General features: G+C 37.5%; 3 protein-coding genes and 1 pseudogene across 3 annotated transcripts; 3 read left to right on the forward strand and 1 right to left on the reverse strand.

Moving 5' to 3' along the window:
* The first annotated feature begins 3,271 nt into the window (after positions 1-3,271).
* Positions 3,272-5,081, forward strand: LOC125594062 (annotated as a pseudogene).
* Positions 5,082-5,217: 136 nt separating this feature from the next.
* LOC125594063 (ubiquitin-conjugating enzyme E2 36-like) lies at positions 5,218-6,818 on the reverse strand. Its single transcript, XM_048770378.1, has 7 exons — positions 6,682-6,818; positions 6,578-6,605; positions 6,228-6,286; positions 5,939-5,980; positions 5,777-5,850; positions 5,587-5,684; positions 5,218-5,486 (listed from the first exon to the last, which is right to left on the reverse strand). Exons 1-7 carry the CDS (start codon positions 6,715-6,717, stop codon positions 5,449-5,451), a joined length of 375 nt encoding a protein of 124 aa, XP_048626335.1. The 5' UTR covers positions 6,718-6,818; the 3' UTR covers positions 5,218-5,448.
* Positions 6,819-9,874: 3,056 nt separating this feature from the next.
* LOC125594058 (protein LIGHT-DEPENDENT SHORT HYPOCOTYLS 7-like) lies at positions 9,875-10,725 on the forward strand. The gene has a single exon (XM_048770374.1). It carries the CDS (start codon positions 10,053-10,055, stop codon positions 10,626-10,628), a length of 576 nt encoding a protein of 191 aa, XP_048626331.1. The 5' UTR covers positions 9,875-10,052; the 3' UTR covers positions 10,629-10,725.
* Positions 10,726-12,665: 1,940 nt separating this feature from the next.
* On the forward strand, positions 12,666-13,946 carry LOC125594061 (serine/threonine-protein kinase ZRK4-like). Its single transcript, XM_048770377.1, has 3 exons — positions 12,666-13,031; positions 13,356-13,431; positions 13,531-13,946. Exons 1-3 carry the CDS (start codon positions 12,666-12,668, stop codon positions 13,944-13,946), a joined length of 858 nt encoding a protein of 285 aa, XP_048626334.1.
* The last annotated feature ends 966 nt before the right edge of the window (positions 13,947-14,912 follow it).

Raw genomic sequence — 14,912 nt, forward strand, 5'->3', positions numbered from 1 at the left:
AGTGGAGTATGGTGCAGTTAAGTGTCTTTGGATCCCATTCTCTTCGCAGAAACTATTAAACTTATTCGAGGTGAATTCTCCTCCACGATCAGTTCGGAAAGTCTTAATAGAGATGCCAGTTTCCTGTTCTAAATCGACGCTTTAAGGCTCTTGAATCTCTCAAAGCTTCACTTTTTTCTTTCAACAACATTGTCCACATGTAGCGGGAGTGGTCGTCGATTATGACAAATACAATCTGTTTTGACCAATAGTTGGAGGATTGATCGGACCACAAAGATCTCCATGCAAGAGCTCAAGTCTTCTGAGCTCGAAACTTGGTTGCTTGGGGAAAGGGTCTCCTTGTTTGTTTCCCAAGTAAACAGGAAACCAATTTTCTTCGTGATTGCTATCTTTGGTATTCCTGTGACAAGCTCCTTGTCAACCATCAGCTTCACATTGTCGAAGTTAATATGCCCTAGCCTCGCGTGCCACTTGCTCGATTCATTCGACGTTATTACTTGCAGACACGAAGTACTTTAACTTTCAGCTTCCAGAACAACCTTGTAGAGACGATTTCTTCCTCTTGTGCTCCTGATCAGTAGCCTCCCTTCACGATCATAAATACTCAACATATCCTCCTTCATGCTGACTTCACAGCCCGCTTCAGTAGCTTGACCCAAGCTTATGATGTTGCTTCGGAGAGCCTGAATGAAATACACATTTGACATGTCTTCTTCACGCCATTCTTGAAGACAAAGCTAATGGATCCCTTTCCTTTATGTCAATACGAGAGTCATCACCAAACTTGACTTTGCCGGTGACTGTTTTCGTCGGGATTGTGAAGTAAGATCGATCTCCTGTCATGTGATTACTAGCACACCATTGTCCAGATACCACAGATTGCTTTTATCTTGGCTTGTCTCAAATCTATTGGTTTCACCTTCTCTTCATTGAGAAACACACTTCGTTCAACATCAAACTCATCTGCCACATACGTCTCTTCTTCTTTATTCTCTTGGTCTCTTGAAGTTTTAGTAGACGATCAGGACAGTCACTAGCGTAGTGTCCCCCTTGTCACATCGATAGCACGTAATCCTTGTAGCATCTCTCACATAGTTTGTTTCGACCACGACCTCTTCCTCTACCAAAGAATCTTCCCTCCACGGCCACGGCCTCTGTATTCGCCATTAGAACTATGGGTTTGTTGCTCTGAGTTAGCATACATGAGCTTGCTCTGTTCCTCAGACGTCTCTTCCTCCTCACTGATACGCTCTTCGTAGGCTTTTAACCGTCCAATGATGTCCTCAAACTAGTAGTCTTAAGGTCTAATACTTGCTCCAATGCAGCTACGATATGTATGTATTTTCTCCTTGGAAGACTTTTAAGAACTTCTTGACTAGTTTTTTCCTCTATCTCTTCTCCAAGTGCAGCAGATTTTGAAGAGATTTCGGAAATTCTTCCTGTGAACTCATCAATGGTTTCGTTGTCTTTCATCTTTAGACGATCAAACTCTGCCATGAGTGTCTGAATTCGAGCTCTTTCACCATGTCAGCCCCCATATGTCGAGTTCTAACAGCCTTCCAAACCTTTTTGCTGTGTCCAATTCTCCAACTTGCAGGACAAGATCTTCGGTATTGATTGGACTACACGCCATGGCCATGTTGTTTTTTCTCATCATCTCCTTCTTCAGTTTCAATAACATCCCAGACCTTGTGTACCTTTAGTAGGATCTTCATCTTAATCGCCCATACTGGTAGTTTGTGGCACTCAGCACGGGACACTTGATCGAGGATGATCCTGACTCTTTCTGTTTCACCGTACAACCGTAAGATCTCCCATAGTTTCAATTGTTTATGCTCTGATACCAAGTATTGAAACTACATAACCGTTTGCTGTTTTGTGTATGCGAATGAAGTATAAGACTAACTCTCTTATATTAATCTCTCAAGGGAAAAAACTCATTCAAAACCTTGAATATCTCAAACTCATACAACCTAATCATAACTCTCGACGAAATGTATATATAGCTAAACATAAAATCCTAACATGCTTATAGATAACTCCTAAAGCATCCTTATCTTTATTTCAAAACACAAATAGATTAGGATTCATCTTTAGCTTTGCTCTTCAAGTTTTCACTCTTGCTCTAGTGACTTCAAGCTTATTCCAACAGTATATAAGCATTTCAACATCTTTGATACAAACGTATATATATACATAAATAAACTAGCTCGTGTAAAAGTTGTGCCTTGTTCCTTGGCAGCTAAGATATTTTAATAGATAAGAAAACTTAGAAAAGGGGAACCACCAGTTGTAGTATTACAGTTTACAGCTTTACTTTTAGAAAGTTCTCATAAAACTCCATCTTGCTAAATACGGCAACAGATAAAAATAAAAAACAGCGTCCTTCTTCTCATCTCCTTTACTTTCTCTTTAAAAAAAAAAAGGAATTGGAGAGCTGTGAAAGAGAGCGATACCGAGACACGAAGGAATCAACAGTTTTGCGGGTGAAAGAGATTGAGATCGGGATCCACACGACGGAGAGTGTGTGAGCTAAACGGATAATGGGATCTCGGCCTCTCGACTGTTTACTACTTCCGTTTCGTCTTCCACTGTCCACTCCCCCAACTGCAACTTCTTCCTTGATAGTTATTATTGCTATACACAGAGATTTTGTGAAAGCTTACACACTCTCTCCTCTCTCTCTCTCTCTCTCTCTCTCAGGTGGTAAGGTAATCTACATACCCTCTTCATGTTTTCAGATTCGTTTAGTCCATTTTGGGGATTTAGGTTTTGCCTTTATTACTACTTTTGTGTTTTTGTGATTCTGAGATGTTCATTGGTTTGGATCCATCGATGATATTTTGAATTAATAGTACTGATTTGCATTGGAACCTACTTCCTGAATCCACACTAGATTTGACCTGGTTATAAAATTTAGGCACATAAACATGTGTTCTCCTGATTATTAAATCAAATATTTATATTAAACTTAATGCTAATTTGTCTAGAGCCCCTAAAATCTGCACTAGGTGTGACGTTTGTGGACATAGGATTAGCCCTGGGCATTCGCTTCTAGTTCGGTTCTAGAGGTTTAGCATCCGTTCGGATATTTAGAGAATTAGGTTCGGTTGTTCGTTTGTGCTTGTCATATTCTTCTTATGTATATAATGTTACTCATCTATATATAAACCAGTTCTGTAACTATTTTGTTCGTTCTCTTTCTCAATTCTCATGGGCGTTCCTGCAGGACTTTGAAACCCCTAACGTTGCAACAACGCATTGTTTGTGGCAGTTTAAGATATTAATGGGTTCGAGATACGCATCTCACCAGCTCAGCAACGGTCTCTTTGTGTCTGGGGGTAGGCCGGAGCAACCCAAAGAAAAGCCTCCTACGATGAGCTCATAGCACGCCACGCCTTACAACACCGGCGGCGATATCAAGAAATCTGGAGAGTTGGGGAAGATGTTTGACATTCCCACCGATGGAACCAAGTCAAGGAAGTCTGGTCCAATCACCGGAGCTTCTTCAAGAAGCGGCGGGCAGTCTGGTCCTTTGCCTAATGCAACCGGTCGTATGTCTGGCTCTTTGGCCTCTGCCGCTGGGTCGAGTTCCATGAAGAAAACAAACTCTGGCCCTTTGTCTAAGCACGGGGAGCCTCTAAAGAAAACCTCTCTGGGCCGCAGTCTGGTGGTGAACACGTCAAAACTCTGGTTCTATTCCTATGCTTCCCACTACAGGTCTGATAACATCTGGGGCCGATTACTTCTGGTCCTCTGAACTCATCTGGGGGTCCTAGGAAGATCTCTGGTCCTCTAGACTACTCTGGTTCGATGAAGACACATCATAAGCCTCCCTTGTCCATAACCAGGCCGTAACTACACTTGGTCCTGAAGATGACTTCTCCTGCATGAAGAGCTTCCCGAAGCCTGTCCTCTGGCTGGTTATACTTATATTTTGTGATGGGGTTCCTCTCTGGAGCTTCATCCTTGAGCGGTTCACAATGCAGTTCTCCTCATCGTTGTGGCGGCCTTGTTCGCTCTTGTTGCTGCGCTTTTCTTTTGGAATCTTTCTTGTGAAAGACTTGGCGTCACAGATTTCGTTGGTGGTTATCCTGATGCTGATCTTAGAACTGCCAAAAACGGTCAATACGTTAAGGTCACTGGGTAAGTAGTGTCTAAGCACACACGCATGGGATGTACTATGTTTATGACATTGGTTCTTATATTTTTGTTTGCTGTAAAGGTGGTCACATGTGGTAACGTGCCGCTTGAGTCATCGTTCCATAGAGTTCCCAGATGTGTTTACACGTCTACTTGTCTATATGAGTACCGTGGGTGGGGTTCAAAGCCAGCCAATGCTTCACACCGCCGCTTCACTTGGGGACTGAGATCAGCAGAGGTTTGATGATATTTCGTTTGAGAGAAAAAAATGTTAATCTTTCTATGTGGAAATGTCTCTAAACTTTGCATCTACAATACATGGCAGAGGCATGTGGTAGACTTCTACATTTCTGATTTCCAGTCTGGTCTGAGAGCATTGGTGAAAAGCGGAAACGGTGCGAAGGTAACACCTATTGTTGATGACTCTGTTGTCATCGATTTCAAGCCAGGAAACGAGCAGGCGTCTCCAGATTTCGTAAGGTGGTTGGGTCAGAAGAATCTATCTAATGATGAAAGAGTGATGCGGCTTAAAGAAGGGTATGCAAAACTCAGCTTGTGTCACCTTGTGTTAAAAGACTGTTGGTCTATGTTGATTCTTGTTTTAATTTGCAGCTATATCAAAGAAGGAAGCACAGTAAGTGTAATTGGAGTGGTGCAGAGGAACGAAAGCGTGTTAATGATAGTCCCAACGACAGAGCCATTAGCTGCTGGTTGGCAATGGAGCAAGTGCACGTTCCCTGCAAGTCTTGAAGGCATTGTTTTGAGATGTGAAGATTCATCCAATGTAGACGCAATTCCCGTCTAGTGCGGTTAGTAGTAAGTCTTTCTTCTTGTTCTTCTTCCACGGTTGGTTCACTTCGGCTTCATAAAATATTTTTCATGAAATCTGAATTGTGTTCTTTGTTGGTGGCTTTTCACTCGCTCTGCTGAGATGATTCCTTGGTTTGTGGTTTTATGTAGTTTTTTTTTTGCCTCTAAATATTGTTATTACATTAGGATGATGGATATTGATTTACTTGGTTTGTGTTTGGTTTGTAACTGTAAAGCTATTCTAGTTTTTTTACTCGTGTCCTAATACAATGGCCTTTATCTATTTCGTTTGGAATGCAACTAGTGAATGTATTGTTATTTGGATGAACGAGTCTTGACCCTATTAGTTAATGAAAACATCATTCAGAGAGATTACAACTTCGTGTCCCATAAAACACGTTTTTTCATAATGATAAAAAGAACCAACAAAAGATAAGACTTCACCAAAGGTAATGTTATTTGGATGAATGAGATCTTTTCGCCCTCGACTGCGCATCATTCGCCGCTTGCGTAAAGACGGGTCCATTCCTTAGCTGCGCAGATTAGTTCACAAGGATGATGTGAGATACCAACGCATGGGTTTAGAAAGAATGAGTTAAAAGTTCAGAACTCATGGTTTCAAATCTACAATACCTGTCTCCACAGCTTCGGCCTCATTACTCTTCCAGTGCTTAGCGATGTTCTCAGACAAGGGATCATCAGGGTTGGGTGCACTCAGAAGAGCTTGAATACTGTTTTTTGAAGGACAACACACCAATAGAATAAGAAAGAAGCCATGCCTCAAGAAACCTATTGTGGCAGGAGAGAATCAACTCATACGTACCTTAAGAGCACTGTTCGTATTTGTAAAGCAGGGCTCCATTTGTCTTTCAGAATATCAAGACAGATTCTTCCAAGCTGTACGCGCATAAAAGAGACAAGTTTAGGAACATGTGTTTTGATTTGTGAATGGTGGTACATAGGTGAGGGGGAGTTAAGAGGAGACCTTATCAATGTTAGGATGGTATATCTTGGTGAGAAACCTAACCTGTTCCAAACCAATATCATTAAACAGAGCCCACGAGTACTAAAGTAATGAGAAAAAACGCAAATCTCTATACAAACTATTTCCACTCGAATCCAATGTTAGTAATATACCCTTTTTAACAAAGAGAACAATGACAAGAAATGTGACATTGCATTCAAGCCACCATCGGAGGCGATGAATGGCTAACTTCATAACATGACTTGGAAAGAAAAAAAAAGAAACTCCGAACGAAGCAAGTTAGTTATACCTTGGGAGCAGCCATAGGGTATTCTTCAGGCAAAAAGAGCTCCAACTTGAAAACTCCTCCTACACAATGGAATCAGGTTGAAGCAAATGATTGGCATATATGATGATGACCCAGTACAAGTTTATTAACTTAATTTAAACAAAGAGAAGGATGAAGATGGGGTGCCTTCATAAGGTGATGAGAAGGACCCAAGAACCATAACGTTGAAGTAACGCATGTTCTCCTCAGATGGAGATGCACTTATACCCGAGCTGCACCAACATTTCAATTCATCACATTTTCAGGATCAAAACCTCAATTTTCTAAGCTCAAAAAAATCAACACTATGGCACGAATCAAAAAGAGCTTACCGGGTTCACTGAGCAGACGTTGCGTTTCCTATCACATCACAATTGAAATTACGAATTAGAAAACAACTTCAAGAACAAGATCGGAGCGAGATTGGAAGACAAACCTTGATGATTCTTCGGGGGAGATTACTGTTGGCCATTATCGCTCGCTCGCTCGATCGATTCGGGTTTTTTGGGAGAGAGAAGATCCGCACGCTGAGAATCGAGAACACTTGGTCGTCGTCGTCGTCTTTGGTCGAATCTGAAGTGGTCCTCAATGCAAAAAAAAACTAATAGTTTATTGCACATTTTCCTGAAACATTTAGATATTACTGGCTGTCCCTTAAGTTTCATATATTTATCAATGTATCCCGTTTTTAGCATTATTGTTTTCAGACAGACAGACCGACCCTACGTTTTGTTTTATCAATGACATTCCCTCTATTATTATTATTTTTTTTATTACAAATGTTCTTCAAAGTAGACCTGAACCTTTTATCCAGATCGGAAAACCAAATCAGAACCGATCCGAAAATACTCGATCCGAAACTGAATCAAAAATTTACAAGTACATTTGGATCCAAAATTTATCTACCCGAAAAAATTAGATTTGAATAGACCTGATCCAATAAAAGCCGATTCATATCCGACTTACAAACATGAATACCCAAAACTATGATTTTTGTGTTCACTTTTTTATATTTTATTTTATAATTTAGTTGAAATATTTTTTTGTTAACAATATTTGTTATTATTTTTGTAGCATTTTCAAGTAATACTAAATTTTACATGTAAAATTTAAAGTTGAAAAATGTTTTCTTTTAAGTATTAATAGTTTGTTATTTTGTAAAATTATTTTAGATATATATATATATATATATATATATATGATAGATTTCGACTAAAATTGGATATTTGTGTTCTTTTCAAATCCTAAATATCTGAATCTGATACAAACTCAAATATTACATGTATTTTAATTATAGTTCTAAACCGATCTAACCCGAAGAACAAAAAATTTATAAGTACCTATTAAGTCCAAATGTCTAGGACCTGAATCAACCGGTCCGAACCCGACTTGAAAACCTGAACGTGCAGGCCTGCCTCAAAGTGTGCTTTGGAGGCTTTGCTTTGACCTGAGATTGAGAACCCCTTCTGCAGGCTGTTGAAGTCGAACTTGCACGCCTTGTGCAAGCATATTGAGATTTTGAGTGTGAAGCATTTTACTGGGCCGTATCTGACAGTGGACAAGGCCCAAATTTGGTGAGCGATTGCAAGCCTAGTGTGAACGAGATTGCAAGTGTTTGGGCTTTTCCTACAAAGAGGCGTGAGGAGAAGAATGTTAGACTCTGCTCTTCTTCTCGGAACACTCATCAAAGAAGTCGACACGCTACTTCTATTTGTTTACATCAAGTATTAGAGTTCTCGAGAAAATTTGATCAGAAAAAAAAAAAAAAGTTCTCGAGAAATTTTCAGTGAGCGTTCTTTTTTATTCACTATAAAAGTTGAGCTATATATATTACATAGTATTGTTTACAGTCGATCCATTTATATTGTTTTCCCTATATAAGCATTTAATGCTTTACATTAATAACTAGACAATTCATTATGTTAGTTAATGATTTGATTTGATTGCCGTGGGACCACCCTATGCATATGAACTGATTTCTCTGTGTTTCTTTGTTGTTCTCATTTGAATATCTGTAAAAACATAAATGTAATACTATAGTTTTTTCAGTGAATTCAGAAGAGTCAAAATCTAGTAGAGTAGGTAGTAGTGGCCTTTACTATAAAAATAAGAGAATCCACCAAAAGTTAAGCTTTCATTATGAGTCAATTGCACAGAAAATAGTAGATAAAACAAAGAAAATTATTCAAATAACTATTGGATAATTCACCCAGTTATTTATTAGTATTTTTGTCACAATTTCACCCAGATTACTATATGTAATCTTCTAATATGATTGGTCATTGCCTCAGTAGCAAATTTGAAGGAAAAAAAATCCTTAGATTTTAATAAAAATAGAAAAAAATCTGTAGATGAGGAAAGCTACAATAAGTAAATAAATGCACTCGTCCTTTGCGGATCTTTGGGACTGGGACCTGCATAGATTTATCTGGTTCGGTCCTAATTGAGAGAATCGTCGTATTTATTTTGGGAACTGGGCGTAAAGCAGGTCATTTGGGCTTTGTCATACTGGTCTATCACTTTGTAGATCCATCATTATTCATATATCTAAGAAAGTTCTTTCTAAAATCATGGAGTTGTAACTTTATGTTCTACTCGATTGAATGGTGCTTAGAATCTACCTTCAGTGGTTTATGTTAATTCTATACCATCGATTTGATTTTTCGAATTAGTCTATTTTAATTTAGCGTAAGCTCATATTGTCAAAAAAAGAACAAGGCATTTTTCCTGTCTCTCTCATTGTCTCTGTTTATAGAAAGGATATTGATGAATATGTCATTGATTTGTGACTTTCATATCTATCTTTTGGGGTCGGGTTCGAGCAGTTTATAGTTTTTTTTCATCTTAGTTTCACCAATACTTTTGGTAATTAATTATGTTGTATAGTCTATTTGTCTACGTTGGACTGGACAGTTTTTTTCTATGGATTAATGATTTTTAGATGCATAAGTAAATTTTTACAGTCAAGCATTTATACAATGGGTTTGCTATGGTATTACCTGAATATGTTACTGAATTTCTATAGGTTTGCAAAATCTATGCGTAACACAGACAAAATTAGTGTTTGTGCTAATTGTCCTTTCCATTATTATTGTTTTCTTTTGTTACACATAATAGGGCGGCAATATTCTATTGATGACAATGATTGCTAAGCTGAATGGAAACATAATTATAATTCTAATGGCATCGAAAATTAAAATAAAGTAAATAGTTAACAATAGTTAAATGCTAATCGTACAGATTAAAGGATTGAGAAGATTAGCTGATAGGTCTACCTATAGAAAAAGAAAGACTAAGCATTCTCGTGGGTCTTATCTCCTGTCTCCCTCATCTATCACTAATTAATTAACCTGATATTCCAAAACATCATTAACATAATTTGCATTTTACGTTGTTAATTCATATATACATCTATGTTCTACGTTTGTTTGGTCTGAAATAATATCATTCACTTTATGTTTAAATTAAGATTTATTTGATGTTGATTATTTATAGAAACATTATATTTTGCTGAAAAAAAATAGTATATAACTCTAGCTTTTAAAGCCTTTTACCCTTGTTGATTTGATGCTACGTGTGTATCCGTGTATATAATATATAGTCCCATCAAATAATTTACATGAGAATATAATAAGACTATTTCTAACTAGTGTAGAAATTTTTCTAAAGTTCTCCCCCACTAGCATTGACATAGTTGCTCTAGATTCCTCTCTTCTCCTCCTTCGAAGACCTAAAAGACTAAAAAGAAGAAAAAATGATGTAGTGATCATCATAGATCGAGAAAACAACAAGAGCCGATCCAAATCCATGGCTAGTCCTAGCAACAAAGGCAAAGACATCGCCGAAGAGTCACCGTCTCAATCTCAGCCGCAACAACCACAATCACCTCCTAACCCGCCAGCGTTAAGCCGGTACGAGTCACAGAAAAAGAGAGACTGGAACACCTTTTGTCAATACCTTCGTAACCAGCAGCCACCGGTTCACGTCTCACAGTGTGGCTCAAACCACATCCTAGACTTTCTCCAATATCTTGACCAGTTTGGAAAGACAAAGGTTCATGCACATGGATGCGTGTTCTTCGGACAAGTTGAGCCCTCGGGACAGTGTAACTGTCCTTTAAAGCAAGCGTGGGGGAGTTTAGATGCTTTGATCGGACGGCTGAGAGCAGCCTATGAGGAGAACGGAGGGTTGCCGGAGAGAAACCCGTTTGCCGGCGGTGGAATTAGGGTTTTTCTTAAAGAAGTGAGAGATTCACAGGCGAAGGCAAGAGGAGTCCCTTACAAGAAAAGGAAGAAGAAGAAGAAGAAGAGGAATCCTATAAGGAGTGATCATGATGTTGAAGATGGTACTGCAGGGACTAGTAGCTCCAACTTGCCATCTTAGCAAGCAAACAAAAAACATATAATAAAAAATGTGGAATTAATTAATGGTAAGCATTTATATCACCTTATATTTAATATCTAGTATTAGTTTTCAATTAGTTATCACGTTTCTATCTGCAATTCTACATATGTATTTGAAATAGATCTCAACAGTAAGCTTGCAGACTTTAGTTTACACACAAGCCATATATACTAAATGAACATGACTAAAGCTTAAGCTAATATCATTTATATACTAACATGAAGCTAATATCATTTATATACAACATGTGAATTGCCTGAAATTTGTTTACACATAAATACTTAGTGATAATAAACTATTAATCAAAGATATAACATGTGAATGATGTGGCGTATATTTTGTTCATTTTTACTACATGGGAAACCCTAGAGAGTATGCACACACATACGCGAGAAACCCTAGCTAGGCTCGGCTTCGGTAGGTGTAGTGTAAGCTTGTATTTATGATATGAACGTATTCATACATACATCTGTTCCAGCAATCTAATTATCAAATGAAGTACCATTTACATATTTGATGGCTTGTTCTTGGTAATTTAGTTTCTTGTGGTGGGTTCTTTGTTCGGTTCATAAATGTGTGAGTTTCTCATTATGTATTTATAAAGATATAGGAATTAAATTAAAGATATGGTAAACGTATATCTTATATATGATTTATAGACTTCTTTTGTTGACAGTGATATGTAGTATGCTTTTTTGGTACTAAACATGTATATACGCAGTATGCTTCTGTTATATGTTAAGTGATATAGAAAAAAGAGCCACGTGCATGGATTAAGGCGCTTCAAAGTAGACTAAACAGAGCCTAAAAATCAGATATTGATCATATGTAGACTTCTTGTTTGATCAGATTCGTGAAACAGGAATAGGAATGAACTTGATGCATTTTCTTAAGATGAAATTATCTTCTGTATCAATCATTTAATTTTGAGTTAATTTTCTAATAGTAATTAAGAGCTAAACAATTAATTTTGAGTTAATTGTCTAATAGTAAGAGCTAAACAATTTCTTCATAATAGGACTTGAGTTGACGGTACTCTTGGTTCCAGGAGAAATTTCCAAGAGATAAATAAGGCTTGGTCTCTTGTGCTTACAATGCATTCCTGATTGTTGAGCTGTATTTGTCTGATTTAATCGTATATATAGAGAAGCTTGATATGACCAAATATTGATTCTTCTGTATTAATTTATATATCTTGATTTGACATTGGAGTCACTTGATCATTGCAGGATAGATGTTTGCATTAAGCTACTACCAAAATTATTCAGCGACTTAACATCACAAATGAACTATTGAAAAACCTATATATTGTCCATGACCACCAACGTAATACATACTGGATTTCTGACGGCTATTATATTTATTGATGACATTTTGAAACTCGACTACAACACTATAGGCAAGTCATTCACAAGTTCTGTCCGTTTACTAAATATGGAGGGAGTACGTATTAAGATATAAAAAGTTAACTAAGATCTTGAATTTTTTACCAAACTATTGACTTGTGAAGTTTCGTAACACAATTCGCTTACTTGGGCCAACTCTAATAATCTCCACAACTCTAATAATCTCCATATCGCTTATTAAGGGATATGTATCCCACATTGGAAAATCAATGGGACATTAAGTAATATATAAAGGGTTAGGGCCAATCCACTAATTGCCAATTGGTTTTGAGTTGGAAGCCCATAATAAACCCGATTCTAACATGGTATCAGAGCCAGGTTCTATTAAGTTAAACCCCTAATTAATATTAACCCTACCCGACCGGGTATATAGGTCGTAATTGACTCGCTCGACCGAGTATAACTGTCTTAAGAAGTTTCCGAGATTTCTGGCCGATAAGAGCCATCATCTCGAGGAGGGGTATTAAGGGATATGTATCCCACATTGGAAAATCAATGGGACATTAAGTAATATATAAAGGGTTAGGGCCAATCCACTAATTGCCAATTGGTTTTGAGTTGGAAGCCCATAATAAACCCGATTCTAACACTGCTCCACCACATCCAAACCATGTCCTGGAAAACACTCATCACTTGTTGTTCAAGAACAACATCTAACAAATCATCTTTGAAAAACGGAGGGCTACTAGTAGAAAAACTGATCCGTGTTTCGAACGGAGACTACAATCCCTTTTTTATATTCACAGAACAGGAGCTGAAGCAAGCAACCAAAGACTACGACCAAGATCTCGTCTGTCTTGTCGACGACAACTATAAATTGTTTCGAGTTCTTGAGAACAGAGGAGCCGTGCTAATCAAGAAAACGAATGAACACGAAGAGCTCGTGGAGTATTGTATAAGGGAAATCGCTGTTGCTGCATACGTCAGCTCGAACATGAATCTGGTGAAGCTTCTTGGTTGTTGCTTGGAGAGCAAGGTACCGATTATTGTTTTTGAATACGTTAGAGCATCTCCAACCCATTGCTATTTTCACCTCTATAATAGCATTTAGAGGTAAAATTGCTCCAACCTACCTCTATTTTTTCCTCTATAATAGAAATTTTTATTTTTTCCTCTATTTATAGAGGAAGAAATAGCATTCCTCTATTTTTTACTCTACATTTAGAGATTGCTATTTTAGAGAAATATATTGGACCATATCTCATCTCTATTATAGAGTTCCTCTATTTTAGATTTGAAAATAGCAAAATACATTGGAGATGGTCTTAGTGGGAACCTATCTGATTACTTGCATAACAAGAAAGGGGTTATCCCATGGAGACAGAGGATTCGCATCGCTGCTCAGGTTGCAGACGCGATTGCTTATCTCCACTTAGGTAAACCACGACCTCTGATTCACAGACACGTGAAAACAGAGAATGTTTTGCTCGATGATAACTTGAACGGCAAGTTATTCGATTTCTGACTGTCTCTAGAAGTTCCAGAAGGTGAGACTTCTGTACAAGCATTAGTTGAAGGAACAATAGGGTTTCTAGCTTCAGAATCAGTAGTCACAGAAAGATTCAACGAGCAGACGGATGTTTTCGCCTTTGGTGCTACATTAATCGAGATTTTGACTGGGAGGGAGCCTCATAATGTGTTCATTGGAGCATCTGATTACATGACTAACCCTGACACTACTCCAGTTGCAGAGTCGTCTCTCATATCTGTTTCTTCGCCGAAACGAATAGATCTTTTGATGTTCTTGAAGGCCAATCTGATAAGGGACGGGAAGGATAATGCTTTAGAGGCTAGTGCAGAGCTCGCTGCTAGCTGTGTGGAGATATTGCCAGAGAAGAGGCCTACGATTGAAGAAGTAGCTAAGAAGCTGAAGCACATTCAGAACATGTAAAAGTAAGACATATTGTTGATTTTTTTTGGTGTTGATTTTTTTTTTTTTTGACATCAACTTAAAATAGATTCATACAGATTCTGAACACCAAATTGGGGGTTCCACATCCATGTGGATGACAAAAGACAGCTGTTTTTAACACTGCGTGCTAGGAAAGTTGTCTAAAATATCAGTTCAAAAAAAAGTAGTCTAAAATAAAGTAACGGGGTGAAAGTCCTATTATGTAGAGTTGAATGGTGAAAAAATAGAAAATAGTATATACTTCTTCCGTTTCAAAAAATTACATATTCTAGAAAAAAATTTTGCTTTAAAAAGATGTATTTTTTTTTTATATTTTCAATGTATTTTTTGTCAACTAATAATGAAATATATGAACTTCAAGAATATTAATTGCATTTCTTGAAGTTTTATTGGTTTGGAAATATAGAAAATATAAAATTCCAAAAAACTATGCATTAACAACTAAGATTTATTATGTTTTATTAATAAATTTTAAAATCATAAAACATGTATTATTTTGAAACATATGGAGTATTTTACAATAATTCTACCGAAGTAAACAAAAATATTTTGACCGCCTCGCTGAACCAGAAAACTGGCCCTACGGTTTCGGATACTTTTTTTCAGTCGGGCTATGTATTATTGGTTTGGGTGAGTTATATTCAGTAGTAGCGGTCTGGGAGAAAGCGGGGGAAGCACTTGCTTCCGGCGCTTCCGGCTTTCCCAATATAAATAAAATGTCGACCTTTATTTTCTTAAAATCTTCATTAGTCTAGGTGGCAAAGCAATCATAGTATGTCTATTATGTGTATTTCTGATCTTCGGTACATAGCTTTGTAACAATCTTTTTTCCTCAAATTATTCCGGCCCAAATGTTTTTTACTAGTTTAAGGGTCGGACCTGGTTCTATTCAACAACAATTCTATCCAAGTAAACCGAAAATACGATTCAATTTGATGTTTAGTT

Source organism: Brassica napus, assembly GCF_020379485.1.
Source record: "Brassica napus cultivar Da-Ae chromosome A2 unlocalized genomic scaffold, Da-Ae chrA02_Random_37, whole genome shotgun sequence".
NCBI classification, from domain to species: domain Eukaryota; kingdom Viridiplantae; phylum Streptophyta; class Magnoliopsida; order Brassicales; family Brassicaceae; genus Brassica; species Brassica napus.